At 38.0% G+C, this 16,227-nt stretch overlaps 1 protein-coding gene and 1 long non-coding RNA gene across 5 annotated transcripts in view; one reads left to right on the forward strand and one right to left on the reverse strand.

The window, feature by feature from the left end:
• LOC123330631 overlaps positions 1 to 5,595 on the forward strand; it is an 18,235-nt gene extending 12,640 nt beyond the window's left edge. The window contains exon 2 of the long non-coding RNA XR_006546661.2: positions 1,813 to 5,595. This is a non-coding gene — a long non-coding RNA (uncharacterized LOC123330631). The remainder of the gene's footprint in view (positions 1 to 1,812) is intronic.
• MAP3K1 (mitogen-activated protein kinase kinase kinase 1) overlaps positions 4,694 to 16,227 on the reverse strand; it is a 72,758-nt gene continuing 61,224 nt past the window's right edge. For 3 of the 4 annotated variants that reach the window (XM_025270513.3, XM_025270514.3, XM_006055618.4), the window contains exons 12-20: positions 15,753 to 15,844; positions 15,300 to 15,489; positions 13,704 to 14,985; positions 13,180 to 13,332; positions 12,038 to 12,200; positions 10,677 to 10,808; positions 9,524 to 9,666; positions 8,505 to 8,636; positions 4,694 to 7,271 (exon numbers count right to left, since the gene is read on the reverse strand). In XM_025270513.3, coding sequence (XP_025126298.2) covers positions 7,122 to 7,271; positions 8,505 to 8,636; positions 9,524 to 9,666; positions 10,677 to 10,808; positions 12,038 to 12,200; positions 13,180 to 13,332; positions 13,704 to 14,985; positions 15,300 to 15,489; positions 15,753 to 15,844 — 2,437 coding nt within the window. In that variant the 3' untranslated portion in view covers positions 4,694 to 7,121. The remainder of the gene's footprint in view (positions 7,272 to 8,504; positions 8,637 to 9,523; positions 9,667 to 10,676; positions 10,809 to 12,037; positions 12,201 to 13,179; positions 13,333 to 13,703; positions 14,986 to 15,299; positions 15,490 to 15,752; positions 15,845 to 16,227) is intronic. The other variant, XM_044932595.2, reaches the window with a different exon arrangement.

A 16,227-nucleotide genomic window follows, 5' to 3' on the forward strand; every position in this document is an offset into this window, starting at 1 on the left:
GAACTCCCCAGTGAGACCATCTGGGCCCAGGCTTTTCTTTGTTGAGGGGCTTTGGAGTACAATTCAGTCTCCTTACTTGTTATTGGTCTGTTCAGATTTTCCGTTCCTTCATCACTCAGTGTTGGTAGGGATATTATCTTCTATTGATGTTGACATCACTCTCCCCTCATACTTTCTTTTTTGTAAATATTTACTTATTTATCTGGCTGTGCCAGGCCTTAGTTGTGGCGTGGGCTCTTTCATCTTCTGTGTGGCTTGTGGGATCCTTCAGTTGCGGCATGCAGGATTTTCTTTTTCTTAGTTGCGGCATGCGGGATCTAGTTCCCTGACCAGGGAGCTCGGAGTCTTATCCACTGGGACCACCAGGGAAGTCCCTCCCCCTCATACCTTCTTATCTAGATACTGCAGTTGTCTTCTGACTTTCTCTGCCCCTTCTTCAGCCAGCCCCATTTGATTCTTTCTTCAAGATACTGCTAGAACGATCTTCAAAAAAAACATACATGGCCATGCTACTCCCTACCAAAGGTTTTCCAGTATTTCCCCATTCCTTATTATTTCCCTTCCTTTCTTCTCCCCTTCATCCTAGTTACAGCCCTCATCCTCTGAGTATGTCTGCGTAGATGTTGGGAGAGCTCATTAAGCAAATTGATTTTAATGGAAAAATAACACTTAGTCATCTCAAAAATAAACTCTAATACGAATTTCAGCATTGTGGGAAAAAGAACTCTGGGACTTGACTCTTGCATCATCGGTTTAGCCTCACTGTATTTCAACGAGGCAAAGCTGAAGTGAGGGCTGTGGGATAGGGGTCAATGAGACTCCAGGTTGATGCAGAGTGGTGAGGTTGGCTTCAGTTGTGGGTGAAGTTCTTCCATCATGCGGACTTTACATCGCCACTGGGATGGCACATTTGAATGCCGCATGTGCATAGTTAGTGGGCTTGTCTGGTAGCCCAGATGATAAACAATCTGCTTGCAATGCGGGAGACCTGGGTTTGGCCCCTGGATCGGGAAAATCCGCTGGAGAAGGGAATGGCAGTCTTTTTGCCTGGAGAATTCCATGGACAGAGAAGCCTGGTGGGCTGCAGTCCATGGGGTTGCAAAGAGCTGGACATGACTGAGCGACTCACACTTTCATTTTCATGTATAGTTTGCTACATGGTAATTAGGCTTTAGTGGTAAGCACTTCACACTAGTGCTTAAAATCAGACATAATTTTCTCTTCATAGGTTAGTTCTCTAGCATTTATAATCAGCATCTCCACTTTTCCCTTATGTCATGTATCTCAGAAGACAAAAGTCCTGGAATCAGTTTCCCAAAGCTGAGATTTAACTCTCATTTTCTACTTCTTTTTTTATTTTATAAGCCTGGACCCAGCTCAGAAGTCAAAAGCAGTTAGTCACAGGCCAGATAAAACATGTGAATTTTGTTTAGCCTACAGTTCCTTATAAAAATGTAAAATTAGCTTCCAGTGTGTAGACATTAAAAAATTGCATGTAACATCTAGATCTCTCCAGCTTCTTTTGAAAATTTACAGGTTTTGGCAATAGTGGGCTTTTTTTCTTCAGTTCCAACATGGTAACCATTGGCCCTCTTGGACATGAATTTGGCCTGAACTCACAGGTCAGCCAAAAGCTCTGTTAAGGATATTCTAGCCCCACAGTATTCTAGCTGATCCCAAGGCTAAAGCATTTGAGTCTGTGACTCTTGGGTCACTTCATTCACAAAACACATATTGTGCATCCATTGTGCCTAGCACTGTACTGAGCCATTTATATAGGCTCTCTTCAAAACTGTTGGTTTCATCTTACAGATGCAGAAATGGAGGTTCAGAAAGTCAAACAGGAGTTACACGACTGGGAAGTGGCAGAGCCAGATTTGACCCAGGTGATGCTTCAGGCTCTGTGCTTACCGTGTCCATCATCATCACCTACTTTAAAAGGCCCATCCTTTCCTTGCTTGTGGCAATTCAACATGTGACTTTTGCTTATAGCAAAATTTAAAAAATGACAAACCTATAAATTGTCACAACATGGAAATACGGCAGTTTACATACATTTCTGTTTGTCACTGTGTTCTCCATTGATTGCAGTACTTCATACATTCTATTTTATAACAAGAGTTACTACTATGTCAGGTCACAATTGCATTCTTTGGCATTTCCATATGGGCATGATACCCCAACATTTTTCTAGAGTCCATGTAACCTGCAGATTTGACCATTTTTAAAAACTGTTAGTATCATTTAAATAGAATCAAGGAACAACAGAATTATTAATTCCTCTGAAACAGAAAGCTTTACTCAAAGTTAGTATTTTCCTGAAATGACTGAAGTCTGCCCTTTAGGAACAATATTCAGAGCCTATTTAAAAGGTGTACATTTAAAACCAAGCTATTACATAAAGTTTAAAACAAATATAAAGACACAGGATGGCTTCTGAACTCAGTTTTTCAGTGACATGACCTATCTTGCAGGGTGATCATGTGAAAAACGACTACTGAGCAGACATACAAAGGATGAAAGTAGAAAACAACACCACAATAAAAACAAGATACAATCGAAGACTAAACCCTGGGGTTAGCCACATGAGTTCCCTGGTACACCTTGAATTGCAGAATGATTGAAATTGCCTTATCTCCTCACTTGTGAAACAGAACATAATCACTGTGTTGCAAAGTGTCCCTGACAAATAGTAGCTGGTGAATAAATCTTTATTCTCATTCCCAACAATTTTAACATAGGAGGATGGTTTTTATGTTTTTCTGTATCATGATCGAGTCATATGAACAGAATCAAGTTTATCTGTTGCTGTCTGGGGACAGTAGTAGTGTTTATATGCAAGTTTATGACATGTCAAACCACGTAAGGAAGGTTTTTTTTAAAAAGATGTAATTTTTCAGTTAATTTTTTTAAAGAAAAATTTCTTAAAATGCTTTCATTTTGTCAAAAAAGCATTTGATGTTGATAGTGGGGGAGGCTATGCAATATGTAGGATCAGGAAGTATATGGGTAATTCATGAATCTTCTGCTCAATTTTGTTGTGAACCTAAAACTACCCTGAAAAAGTATACAGCTTACCTTGCCTTTAGGTTACTTTCCTTACGGGTTACATAGGTGGGTGGAGAACTTAAGCAAGTCAGTCAATTTGTTGTTGCTTAGTTTCTGTGTTATGTCTGACTCTTTGTGACCCCATAGACTGCAGCAGGCCAGGCTTCCCTGTCTTTCACTGTCTGCTGCGGTTTGCTCATATTCATATCCATTGAATCTGTGATGTTATCTAACCATAGCATAAGTCAATATATTGAGGCAAATGGAAACCAGGTTTCTTACTGTCCAGAAAAGGAGTTACAGATATGGAAAGAGGGAAGTCTCGAATGAATCTGGATAGTGGTAGACTGAAATTGAAAACTGGTATGAACTTATGGTTTTTGTGTATGTGTGTGTGTATTTTGCATATGTATGCATAAAACTATATATAGATATATAGTCTAGCTTTGTCTACCAAGAGGGCGTGGGAGCAGTGACACCCCAGAGCAATGAGCATATCTAGCACCGTTTTTTATCGGTGGAGTCAGGGCTGTTTGGAAAAATGCTGATCCCAAGGCTGAAGCAAACACACAAGATGGGTCTGAAAGTATAGAAGTGGTCAGAGAATAATGGGTGGCTTGTCAGTCCAGAGAGAAGCTAAGCTCTGAGAGGCTCCCAATAGCTAAATGTGACAATTTGAGTAAATCTGTGATGACAATAATGAATTCTGTCTCACTGAATAGGAATCCACAAACCCATTTTGATATGTGAGTAATAAAGAAGAGGTCTTCCTTATAGCAAAATGCCCATTAATAAATATATGGTGCTTCCCTGGTGGCTCAGCCAGTAAAGAATCTGCCTGCAAAGCAGGAGACCTGGGATCAGTCCCTGGGTTGGGAAGATCCCCTGGAGAAGGGATAGGCTATTACCCACTCCAGTATTCTTGCCTGGGAAATCCTATGGACAGAGGAGCTTGGTGGGCTACAGTCCATGAGGTCATAAGAGTTGGACACAACACACACACACACACACACACACACACACAATACAGGTGTGCAGGAACCAGAAAATCAGTGTTTGGCGACCAACCAAAGTAATAATTCAGATAAGACAGCTAAGAGCAAAGAGCTCAAGTTGGATAAATAGCAATGTATTTATTTAGTCTCAAAATATCACCTCTACAAAATAATATAAAGGTAGATATTAATTATAAAGGGCAAGAGTACTGTGGTGAAGCCTATCAGATCATCCAGTTTACATCAACAGCAAGGAGACAAACTGACCTTGTATGCCTCCTGATATGAGACACTGAAAAGAACACGGCCTGCATCACCTCTGAGGTATTCCTGTCACAGACACTCACTCTGAACCGAAGCATGTGGAAGCACTGAATGGAAACTGAATGACTTTTACAAAACAATAAATTAAGGTGTGAAGGTCAAGGAAGAAGGAATAGTTCTGGATTGACTGCGACTCAAGAAGCATAACTAAGAACAAATCTGATCTTGGTTCGGATCCTTTTGTTATAGAGGATATAACTAGACCGCTGGCAAAACCTGAGTGGGTGGGGCTTTTGAGAGTGAATGGTATATGTGAGTGCTCTGTGGTATTCTTAGGACTCTTTTTTAAGAATGGAATTATTCCAAAATAAATAAAAGTAACAACCTTTGTTCAAAAACTTTTATTTACTATAAAGACAAAACACCAAAATAGGTACAAATACTATAAAATTGGTTCAATGGGGTAAAAATTTTAATTAAAATATCTTTGATATATTTAAAATAACAAAGAATACATTTAAGCCAAATTTTCTTAACCCAGAGATTCTTTTTTTGTAACATTTGCTTACACAGTAAGGTGCTAATAGAAGTTAGCCCTTAAGCCCTGGAAGTCTTAGGAATCATAGTCATACAGCAAATATAATTTCATTGTGAAAGTGAACTTTGGTAGAAGAAAAATCTATAGGACACCTGAGGTAGTAGAAACTGGGATAAACAGCAGTAGACGTTATTTACAACTTGAGTACCAAATAACATTAAGAACACAAAAATAATTACACATTACAATTTTCAGTCCAGCTTTGATCCAAAGAAAATAAGAATATTACATCACATTTGCATTGAAAACAAAACAAAAAAAACAAAACACCACAATTACCAGCAAGCTGAGGGAACTGCAAACAAACTCAAACAATGGATTTTGACATCTAGAGGCAGTTTGAGTTTGAAATGTGGTGGGCATGGTGGTCTACAAAGTAATACTGATTAGCTGAGGTTCCTCAGTTTATACAGTTTACATCTCTGTCAGACACAGTATTAATCTGACCAATGATCTTCCAGTACATAAAATGGCAAGAGTGCATCCTTTAAAGCTTGCACATGAGAGACTTGGAAACAATCTTATTAGAACTGTGAAAATTCTAAAGTAGTCAAAAAAAAAAAAAAGGAAACACAACACATTTAGAGCTACCAAACTTCACATTTCAGTACTATTTTTAACTCTTCAAATATTGCCAATCTTCCAACCAAAGGAATGTAAAATTTCACTAAGAAACACATTCATTTATATTAAAAAAAAAACTGCCCTGTAAACTTATCTTGTAACTTATTTTACTTCCAATTTGTGTTGTACATTTAAAATGTACTCTCTATATAGCTTATTTAGTTTATCCTGAGTCTTTGAGAATAACCAATTCTATTTAACTCTGCAACAATTCAACTGGCTTCTGAAGAGTTAAAACTTAACATCTCAAAAAGTTGTATTAAATACTTAAATCAGTACTTGATTTAAAAAACTCACAGAAAAAGGGTAAAGGAGCTGCCATTTTCCTTCAGGATTCCATGCATCTGAATTCAGTTCAGATAAAAACCATTAGAGAACTGTGCAAAATCCAACGAATTAGTGTGTAAATGAAATTTCAAAGTCACTTTTCTTTCTGAAAATATTTCCCAAGTTTGAAGCAAATTTATTGTTTGGAAACACCTGTTTGTAGTTGCATAATTAAATTAATTTTTCTTTAGGTATCTCAGCCAGGCCTACTGTAAAGAGATGATACATGGTGGAAGGAAAATGGCAGTTAACATTATCAGTGGTGATGATGAATGAAGGATTATTACATACGGAGTAAGACCTAAATGGTGTGAAGTTTCCTACTAAAGAAACATAATTGTAAAATTCAAATACATTTCAAGGTCATCTTGATCTTGGTTGTGAGCTGCATCACAGAGAACATTTGATTTTCACTTAATTTATATTTAACCTGCATGAGAAGAGCAGTGACTGACTCAATGAAGGTAGTATTTTATCATATTCCAATTTTAAAAACAAAGTGTTAAAATCTGTATTTTAAAAAACTCTTGCAACAGCAAGATATTTAATAAGCTCTAGTTCACATCTAGTTCTACTTTTTTTGTGAGTGGTTTGAAAAGGTCACCTTTCCCTGAATATTAAACAAAAATGAAGGTGAAATGAAAGTATAGAACCGTAATTTCCAAAAACGAAATGAATGGGCCAACAGTAAAATGCACAATGAACCACAACTGCCCAGGCGTTAAAAAAAAAGTCAGTTGTGGGTCATAAAGAAGTTGTCAACTTTTCAAAAATATTATTTATTTACTGCTACTTAGAGCATATTCTGACCTAAAAGAGGCAGATACTGACTGACTGCCAGTGACCAAAAAAAAAGAACAGAACTGCAGAACCCCCTGCTTGTGATCACGATATGAAATGGAAGAATAACTGAAACATTAAAACAGATCCTGAGCCCCTCAGCTGCTAATATTGCTGAAAAAGTGCTCCAAAAAATTATGCTCTGTTAATTAGTCATGCAGACTTCACTGCTTTCTTGTTTACTAAGGGCCAGTTCTTTGAAAGGCACAGTTTACAGTTTCTGCACAAATTGTGGACTTTTGCATACTAAGCTTAGGTACAGATCATGATTTGTCAATCACATACTTAGGTAAGGGTTCCCCACTGATCTTTTTCATTGCTGTTCAGTGGCATGAAGGCCAGCAGATCATCAACGTGGTTCCCCACAAAAGTTCTTTTCTCTTGTTGAGCATCCTGTCTCTGTAACAGTTTATTTACATAATTGGCTACCAAGTAGTACGGAAGACTGGATGCTTCAGTAGCTCTCTCGATGGAGGTCTGTCCTGAGGTTGAAGTTCTAAACAACGAAGAGCCACGTCTCGTAAACCAGGAGACAAATGTGAAGGAACTGATGGAGCAGTAGTGGCACTGGCAATCTGTAAGAGAAAACACTACAGTGTTCAAGCGCTCCAGAACTAGAGCTTTTGATACACAAGTACTCGTGCATATATTTCAATACCTGTGCATCCTATACAGAAGAATTAAAACACAAGTGGGTGGACTTTTTCCTAACAAGGTGTCTATGTAAAACTCTTGAATCTGACCAAATACTTCCTGATGAGATGGGAGTTGCAGTCCTCTTTATGGTCTCAAAGGAACAAGGCCAAGGTGCATCAAAATGATTAGGCAGGTATTCACTCAAATCAATTCTGCTTTCCTCATATTCTCCAAAATGGTTTGTCCTCTTTGCTTCATTGCACTTCTCCTGTGTTTTTTTTTTTGTTTTAGCACAGAGAGCTATTCAGAGTTAAGACTAAACCTGGCCAGTCAATTGACTACATCAGAAACACAACTGCACTGATTTTTTCTCCCCAGGGGACTGAGGAAATTTTTCAAGAATGGGGAGACCTGGAGGAGGTTGCAGCAGGTGAGAGGTGCTGGCAGTCAGCTCAGAGGACTCACACTAGCCACTCAGCAACAGAGGTGATTGTGGCTTAAGTGCTTTACTCAGGCCCAGAGGCAATTCTGTTTATCCTCATAAGGTGACAGGAACAATTCATGAAGTAGGTGTTGTTATTACACCCATTTTATAAACAAGAAAACAGAGGGCAGACAGAATAATTTTCCTACTCACACGGCTATTAAAGGATGGAACCAGGTCTGTACAACTCCAAAGCCCAAGCTTTTAAACAAGCACAGGTCTAACTCAAACGCTAAAAACTCAATCATTACAATACTCTCTGGTGGAAACAGACCAAGTTAATTTGAGAGTTGTCAGAAAGGTAGAACAGCCTTGGCCTCTGCCTCAGGTATGAACTTTTTAAATAGAGTAAATAATACATTTACAAATTTGTGACAGTACAATACATAAAGAGCTTCTGGTATTTTCATTTAAAAGTTTGGTGTGTGTGTGTGTGTGTGTGTGTAGGTACGTATTTCACCCAGGGGCAATGATTCAGTACCTGCTAATTCAGTGTTCACAGTGACTTTATAACGTATGAGAACTGACTGTGATGCTGCCAACACTCGCTGTACCGTATCAACGCCTCGATACACATATACTTATTTCTAGTAAGATACGCTTTCATGTTAGATTGATAGTGAAGAAGAATCCATGAAAATTTGCCTGTTGCCAACTTTAGCAGAAGTCATTTTTATCTCATGATTACCTTAAATATCAAAGCAAGATGATTGGAGTGTTTTTCTGCATTCCAAGGTGGTTTAGCACAAGCCATTTCTATAATAGCACAGCCAACACTCCATACATCACAGCTCCTACCATACTGCTGACCTCTTAGGACCTAAAATAAAGCAGAGTTAACTTGGAAATATGACTCACTAGAAAAAGAGAAAGCCATTCTTTATTTATGGGTTCTGGTTTTTCTACTTCAGAAAAAAACAGGGGTACAAAGAGCAATTCCATAGACTATCTGTGATTTTATTAATCTTAATTAATTTCCCATGTGGCACAAATACGTTTTGGAGAACCGTGAGCTTCTAAAGCAGAGTCATATCAGAATTTCAGAGCTGCCTCAGTACACTTAGTAAACTCAAGAGGACAACTAGTAATCACTGTGTATGAACATGAAGAGCTCTGAACACAACGGAAGAGACCGGGTTCAGAACACAGTTATTTTGTATGTACTTTAGGTTTGCCAGAAAAAAACTGCTATAAATTACCCAATAATTCTTTGTTAGAAATAGGCTTTAATAGATTTGCCTAGGAGAAGGCAATGGCAACCCACTCCAGTACTCTTGGCTGGAAAATCCCATGGATGGAGGAGCCTGGCACGCTGCGGTCCATGGGGGCGCTAAGAGTCGGACACGACTGAGCGACTTCACTTTCACTTTTCACTTTCATGCATTGGAGAAGGAAATGGCAACCCACTCCAGTGTCCTTGCCTGGAGAATCCCAGGGACGGGGGAGCCTCATGGGCTGCCGTCTGTGGGGTCGCACAGAGTCGGACACGACTGAAGCGACTTAGCAGCAGCAGATTTGCCTAAAGGCTATGGAAAGGCAGGTATTAAGGGCCTGAAGATCAAGGATATCATCAAAACCTTAGTTTTAGGGCTGTGGACTTCTAGTTAGTAAGCACATACAGGATAACACTGCAAAATTACTTAGTGTAACGCTGCCACACACAGCTCCAAAATATTTTCTTTCATCACACTCAGAGTTGCTTCTCACCTCAGGTGCCATAAATGCAATTGTCCCCAATAACTGTCCCTGAAACTCTCCTGCACCGGTTCCTTTTGATGCCAGCCTGGCTGCAGCTCCAAAATCAGCAATTCTCAGTCTCTGACCTGTGCTGTCAATGAGCAAATTGGCACCTGCCAACAGAAACAGCAAATAACCTTTTATGTTAAAAACAACAGATTAAAAACTCAGTAAAATGCTACTAATGAAATAGGACAATGACAAAAGAAAGACCCCATGTCAGAGAAATCTACTCTCCTTCCCAGTTCACTTCATTAGTAAAGGTATATAGTTCTCCGCAATGTAAAATAAATAAAATCCAAAGCCTCAGAGGGAAAATGGGGTAAAACATCAAGGCATTAGGAATAAAAGCAGAGATTTTGTGAAACTTTAGTGTTAAGCATTTAATATAATGATTCCTAACAAAATCTTTCCTCAAGAGTTCAATTTTTAGTGTAGTTTACATTTTTAAGACAAAGTTCTGTTTAAACATACTGACCTAGATAGACCAATTCAGACTTTATACTTTAATTTCATAATTATAGCTTAATAAAAAATTAATGTTATAGAAAGGCATTCATGTCAGAAAGCCAAGTTGCTTTTTTTATCTGGCCATGCCACCCAGCTTACGAGATCTCGGTTCCCCATCTACAGATCGAACCCAGGCCTCGGCAGTGAAAGCGTGAAGTTCTAACCACTGTACCGCCAGGGAATTCCCCAAAGTTGATTTTAATAAACCAAACTGCAACAGATTTGAGAGGTGCTTTCTTAAAAGAAGTTTATAATATCCCAGTTATTTTAAATAAAACCAAGAACAGAAACCTTTGGGGAAGCAGTACATCATGAGACCAAGATGGGGGAATCAGAGACCTGTATTTTGTACTCGGTTTGCCACCAATTAGCGGTAAGACTGTCTAAAAGTCACAGCTTAAGGAAGGCAGGATATATTATCCTAAAAGTTCTTTTCACTTCTGGTAATTCTAATGATTTACTTAGGAGAAATCTGGGTACTCAGGAGATTTGGAGGAAAAAAATCCCATAGTGGAGCTCAAGTTAGAAACTATCAACAAAGGTCCAAGTTTTAAAATGACATTTGTTTTCTGCTTATTGGTAATAAGCAGATAGTAATGAAAAGAATTCTTACCTTTGACATCTCTGTGAATGATCTGGTTTTCATGGAGATATGAAAGGCCACGAAGTAATTGCTCAGTATAGTTAATAACTACCGACTCCTTGAAGGCTCCATATTTACTGAGCAAATGAGCCACAGATCCCCCTAAACATGTAATAATAATAATTTTAAGCCAAAATTAAATGGTTTATTATATACTTTGATTATATAAGCTTGCAATGCATGAGCTCACATTCACATTTGAAATATTTATCATCTGCATTAGAAGTGAAACATTTAAAAACTAACACATTCCAGTAATCTTAAAGTCTATCAATTAGGAGACATTTTCATGGAACCCGCATGAACTGGTTTTCTGGAAAGTCAAGATTTCAGAAACCTTTAAAAGTTAACAATTTTAGATGGAACTATTTCTCATATGTACAATTCACCTCTTTTTGACCAAGATACACAAAATGCCTTTCTTAAATACTTAAGTAAACAATGAAATACTTAAGTAAAAAGAATGGGAGGAGCCAGAAGAACCCAGAATTAGGCTTCCTATCTCACTATTTACCATCTATGACCTGGGACAACAAGTCACAAACTCAGTAAGCCTCTTCTAGAAGTATTTATTTATAGTCAACACATATACAACCATCAACCACCTACAACCAACATCAGAGAATACAGTAAAGAACTGATTTGTAAATAGAAATATCCTCTTCAAACACCAAAGATCTAAGAAGTTAAACCAAGCACTTATGTATTCATTACACCCCAAGTCATTTATTGTACTGTATATATTTTACTGTATTATGCTGTGTAATATATAATAAAACTCTGCTCGTTAAAGCAGATGACAAGGTTCAACTTTATGCTTCAGTGCTAGTATACTTCTAAGTTTTAAAAGCTGTATCTTCATTTCATTTTTATAGTTACGTTAAAGTATCTCATGCTGCTGCTACTGCTGCTAAGTCACCTCAGTCGTGTCCGACTCTGTGCGACCCCAGAGACGGCAGCCCACCAGGCTCCCCATCCCTGGGATTCTCCAGGCAAGAACACTGCAGTGGGTTGCCATTTAAATCTATCCAATTAAAGATGGCCAACTGGACATATATGGATCTTATCATAGAAGGTTTGAACAATTATTCCTATAAAACAATGGCACACAATCATTTTAAAAGACACACTGTAAAAGTTTAAAAGATAATGAATATTTATATTTAAATGAACGACAAAATATTTAGTTTATACAACTGTACTGTGTTAGAGCAATTTGCTTTTAGAAACCTATTTAATAAAATAAGTGTTCATTAAACTGTTTTTCCTAAATTTAGTATCAAGCAAAAGTTAAATCTATGTATTCTTTTCTATTTAAAACATGAACATACCTGCCATCCATTCAATGAAGAGATTATAATTGCTCTTCTCGCACGTGGCTCCCAACATCCTAATGATGTTTGGATGATTCAGATGGCTCATCATTCTTATCTCTTCTCTTAATGCTTCTACTACTTCTTCTTGCTCAGAAGATGTATTTCTGACATATGTCACCTGTTTCAATCAACATTTATATAAAGTTCTGAATCCTGGTGAGTTTTTATTTATAATTTTCATTAACAATCTGATATAAAATGGACAAACCCAAATTAGCTTATATATCAATAGGAGATTGCATTTATTATGCTCATGGATGCAATGTATATACTTGTTTTAAAAAAACCAAGTCAAAGTCTTCTTAGATAATAAGACTCTATCTTGCTGCTGCTGCTAAGTCGCTTCAGTCATGTCCGACTCTGTGCGACCCCATAGACGACAGCCCCCCAGGCTCCCCCGTCCCTGGGATTCTCCAGGCAAGAACAATGGAGTGAGCTGCCATTTCCTTCTCCAATGCATGAAAGTGAAAATTCGCTCAGTCGTGTCCGACTTGTAGTGACCCCATGGACTGCAGCCTACCAGGCTCCTCGGTCCATGGGATTTTCCAGGCAAGAGTACTGGAGTGGGGTGCCATTGCCTTCTCCAAAGACTCTATCTTAAGCAGCAGTAAAATACCAGGAGATTTGATAAAAGGCTGGGGCACAGCCACTCTTTCAAAACTGTCAGAAGACAGACTAAAAAATGAGAAAAGACCAATCGTAAGAACCAACATGACTTGAAAATGAAAACTTGACTGTTACCATATATTGATAAGCATGCTCATGATAAAGAGTAAACCACAGAAATCCCAAGGTGACACTGCACCAGTAACTTGACTGAAGGGAGTGTAAAACCATACCTCTAATAAATATAAAAAAGCACAATAAGGAACACAACCTTTGTAAGGCCCATCTAGAGACCGCATCTTACGGTAATCATGCTTCAGCTTTCAAATAGACTCATGATGCTTTTGGTGCCCTGGCAACATCTACTTTTGAAATTCCGGTTTCTGAAAACTTAAAGAACTAAAATATATACACACAGGGATATACCCTTTGTTTTTTTACTTTACTCATTTTTATAATTTTAATCATTTATAAGCTCACTAGACATTTACCTGTTTAACAGCCATTAAAGTTCCAGTTCCCACATCTTGAGCCTGATAACAAGAAGAGAAGGCGCCAAGGCCTATCTGCTGACCTTTCAGCCATTCACTGTCTTCTCTATAAGGCTGTTTTGCTTTGGTATGTCCTGGTAGAGTCTCTGGTGTCTACATAATAAATGAAAGCAATCTTTTTACTGTTAAGAATATGAGTTTGTGAAATTAGCCTAGCAAAATATTACTCTTGTTTAGTCTGGCTTCCCAAATCACCTATAAACTTGACCTCTGAAAGGACAGTGTTGGTAACCAATGTCAAATGCATAAGTGATTCACCATTGTAGAATCAACCAGAAGCGCCTCTGAAATAGGCAACAAGTATTTATGTTCAAGCAGTGACACAAAAATTGTTGTACAATTAATTCTGTGTGAAAAATCTGCTTCTTATAGTTAACTCACATTAGAAGCCACATTTCTGAACTAGATTTATTTTATTGTATGGTCCAAGGAAACTCTAACCACTTAAAAGACTCCATACTTACATCTTGTTGAATAATGATGATATCTTCTCCATTTTCAACCTGCAGTTGAGGAACTACGGGGAGGGCATCCTGAGATGCTGACATTGCCATGGCAATCGCTAAAGCTTCTTCTTCTTCAGCTTCCATCTTTTCTTTGCACTTTTGATTATGATTCACATCATCTTTGTAGGTATCATCATTTTCATCTTTTTCAGGAGAGAGCACAGCAACTTCTGACTTAAAAGTTACTGTTGTGTCACTTGAAGGCAGAGACGCTTCAAGAAGGTCCTCAATACTGGAGTTGAGCTCTGTGTTGGCATCTAATCTGCATTTCTCTTCTACTGGGGTGAACACTGTCTCGTCACTGGGTATAACAGCATTACTGCCGTTGCTGCTGCTGCCAAAGCTGTCATCACATTTGGAACTACTGTTCAAATCAAGTGTCATGCTATTTTTTGAGGCATCTCCCTGTTTACTTGTATTACTTGGGGTAGGTCGAGATGGCTTTGGCCTGTGTATATTACTAGAGGGTAGGGGTCTTGACTGAGTGAAGATTGGGGAAAGTTTATCTGAGTCTTTGTTTTCAGAACAGTTTCTCTGGAACTGTAGAGAAAACTTACGCTGTGTTTGAGGAGATGCAGAAGGCATTTTGCAGGGAACAAACCCCTGAGGTCTCTGCTTAGAGAGATCTGTCCCGGTGCCAGATGGTACAGATGGGGTTGATGAAGAAGGGGTTGACAAGGCTGGGAACATTAACTGGGAATGAGGAGATACAGGAGACGCGTTCAGACACTGACTGTGGGGTCTGCCCTTTGTTTGAACCATTGGCTTTGGTTGCTCCATTGTTGTTGAACTAGGAAGTCCTACTGAAATGCTGGCCAGTCGGTCAGAAATGTCCTCTGAACTGGCACTCAATTTTGTAGCACACAGTCCTTTTCCAGTTTTCTCTAAATGGTCCATGCGTTCAAAGGAACTATTGTCCATGGCTTCTGGATAGCTGTTAGGGGCAGATGCCTGCAAAAAGCGGTCATGTCGACCATCCAAAATGTCTTCTACGCCCAGCTGAATGGCCTCAGCAATTTCCACCTCGTCTGCAATGGCCATCAAACGACGCCGCATCCTGGTAAAATGAGTGGAACTAGAAACGTTCAGCATTTCTAACAGTTTTGAAAATACATGGGGTACTGCAGTAACCATTCTTGCAGAACTCAAATATATCCTTCGGGAGAGTTTACCAACCATTGAGTGGGAATTGTCAATGGACTGCAGAGCAAAGGTCAGGAGGGACAGCAGCTTCTTATACCTGAAAGAAAAAGCACATTCAATTATGAAACAAGTTAAAATTACTGCAAAATGTATAGAAATAAAATGGTACTACTTTACAGCTTTTACATTAAAAAAAAAAAAAACTGCTTCAGTATAAAAGATCTATATATTTTATTTTAAATAGCCTAGACTTTAGGTGTTTGTCAATCAAATATTTAAGTACTGGTAACCTGTATGTGCTCTGAAGTTTCTGAGTCTCATTAATCTAAAATGTGTCCTTCTTGAATAGGTATGGTGGGCGTGGGATGGGTTAGGTAAGAAGAGGAAACACATTTTCAGAAGAAAAATTACCTGACTTCAACAGGCTCAGCTTGTGAAATATCAGTACTGACAATATGAGGGTAAAATTCAGCAGGAAATTCCAACAGCAGTCTATCTATGAGACAGAGCCGGCCCAGGAGTTCTTGCCAGTTGTTTGATTCAGTTTGGTTTCCAAGAATACAATTTAAGACATAATCAACACCACCAATACCAATGGATCCTACAAAAAGGAAAGCAAAAATAACTGAAAAATAGTGATATTAAAACCTAAAAATATGATCAAATGGTTTAATAAAAATATTCTAAATTATATTAATTTTAAGAATTTATCTTTCAGATTAATTCCTATTTTAAATGTTGGCTGACCAAGTCAATTTATAAAATTACTTCAAAATCCTGCAATGGCCATATTAGAGATGAGATTAGACTGTCTAAGGAAAATGATAAAATATGCTATATTAATTTTAAGTGAAAAGTTATTACCAGCTTTAAGTATTTCTCTGCCAACGGCCAACTCTCCTGCTTGGCCTTTGCACAATTCCAATAGCGTTGATATAGACAGCTGACTTGTGCGACTAAAAACAAAAGGAAGCAACATCAGACTTGAGTATTGGATAAAATACATATTAAAAGGAGAGTAGTAATGTAACGCCATGTGAAAAGGTGGGAAAAAATGTTTTTCAGGACTATCACTAAAATTGCATTATTGATGTCACTATCAGTCATAATATTTATTATTAGGTCTAATTTCTTAAATTTTACCTTATTCTCTATTTTAAACACAGAATCTTCACTACTGGTTCTTATACAACAAGTATTAATTTAAATATGAAACCATATAAAAGGCTTATTTTCATTATCATATTATTAAAATAAGAAAGAAGATTCTAACATTTTGATTTCTGGATTTCTGCATTTTCACTAAGAATTGTTAAAAACAAAATGTTCCCATCTAAAA

Source organism: Bubalus bubalis, chromosome 19, assembly GCF_019923935.1.
Source record: "Bubalus bubalis isolate 160015118507 breed Murrah chromosome 19, NDDB_SH_1, whole genome shotgun sequence".
Lineage (NCBI taxonomy): Eukaryota > Metazoa > Chordata > Mammalia > Artiodactyla > Bovidae > Bubalus > Bubalus bubalis.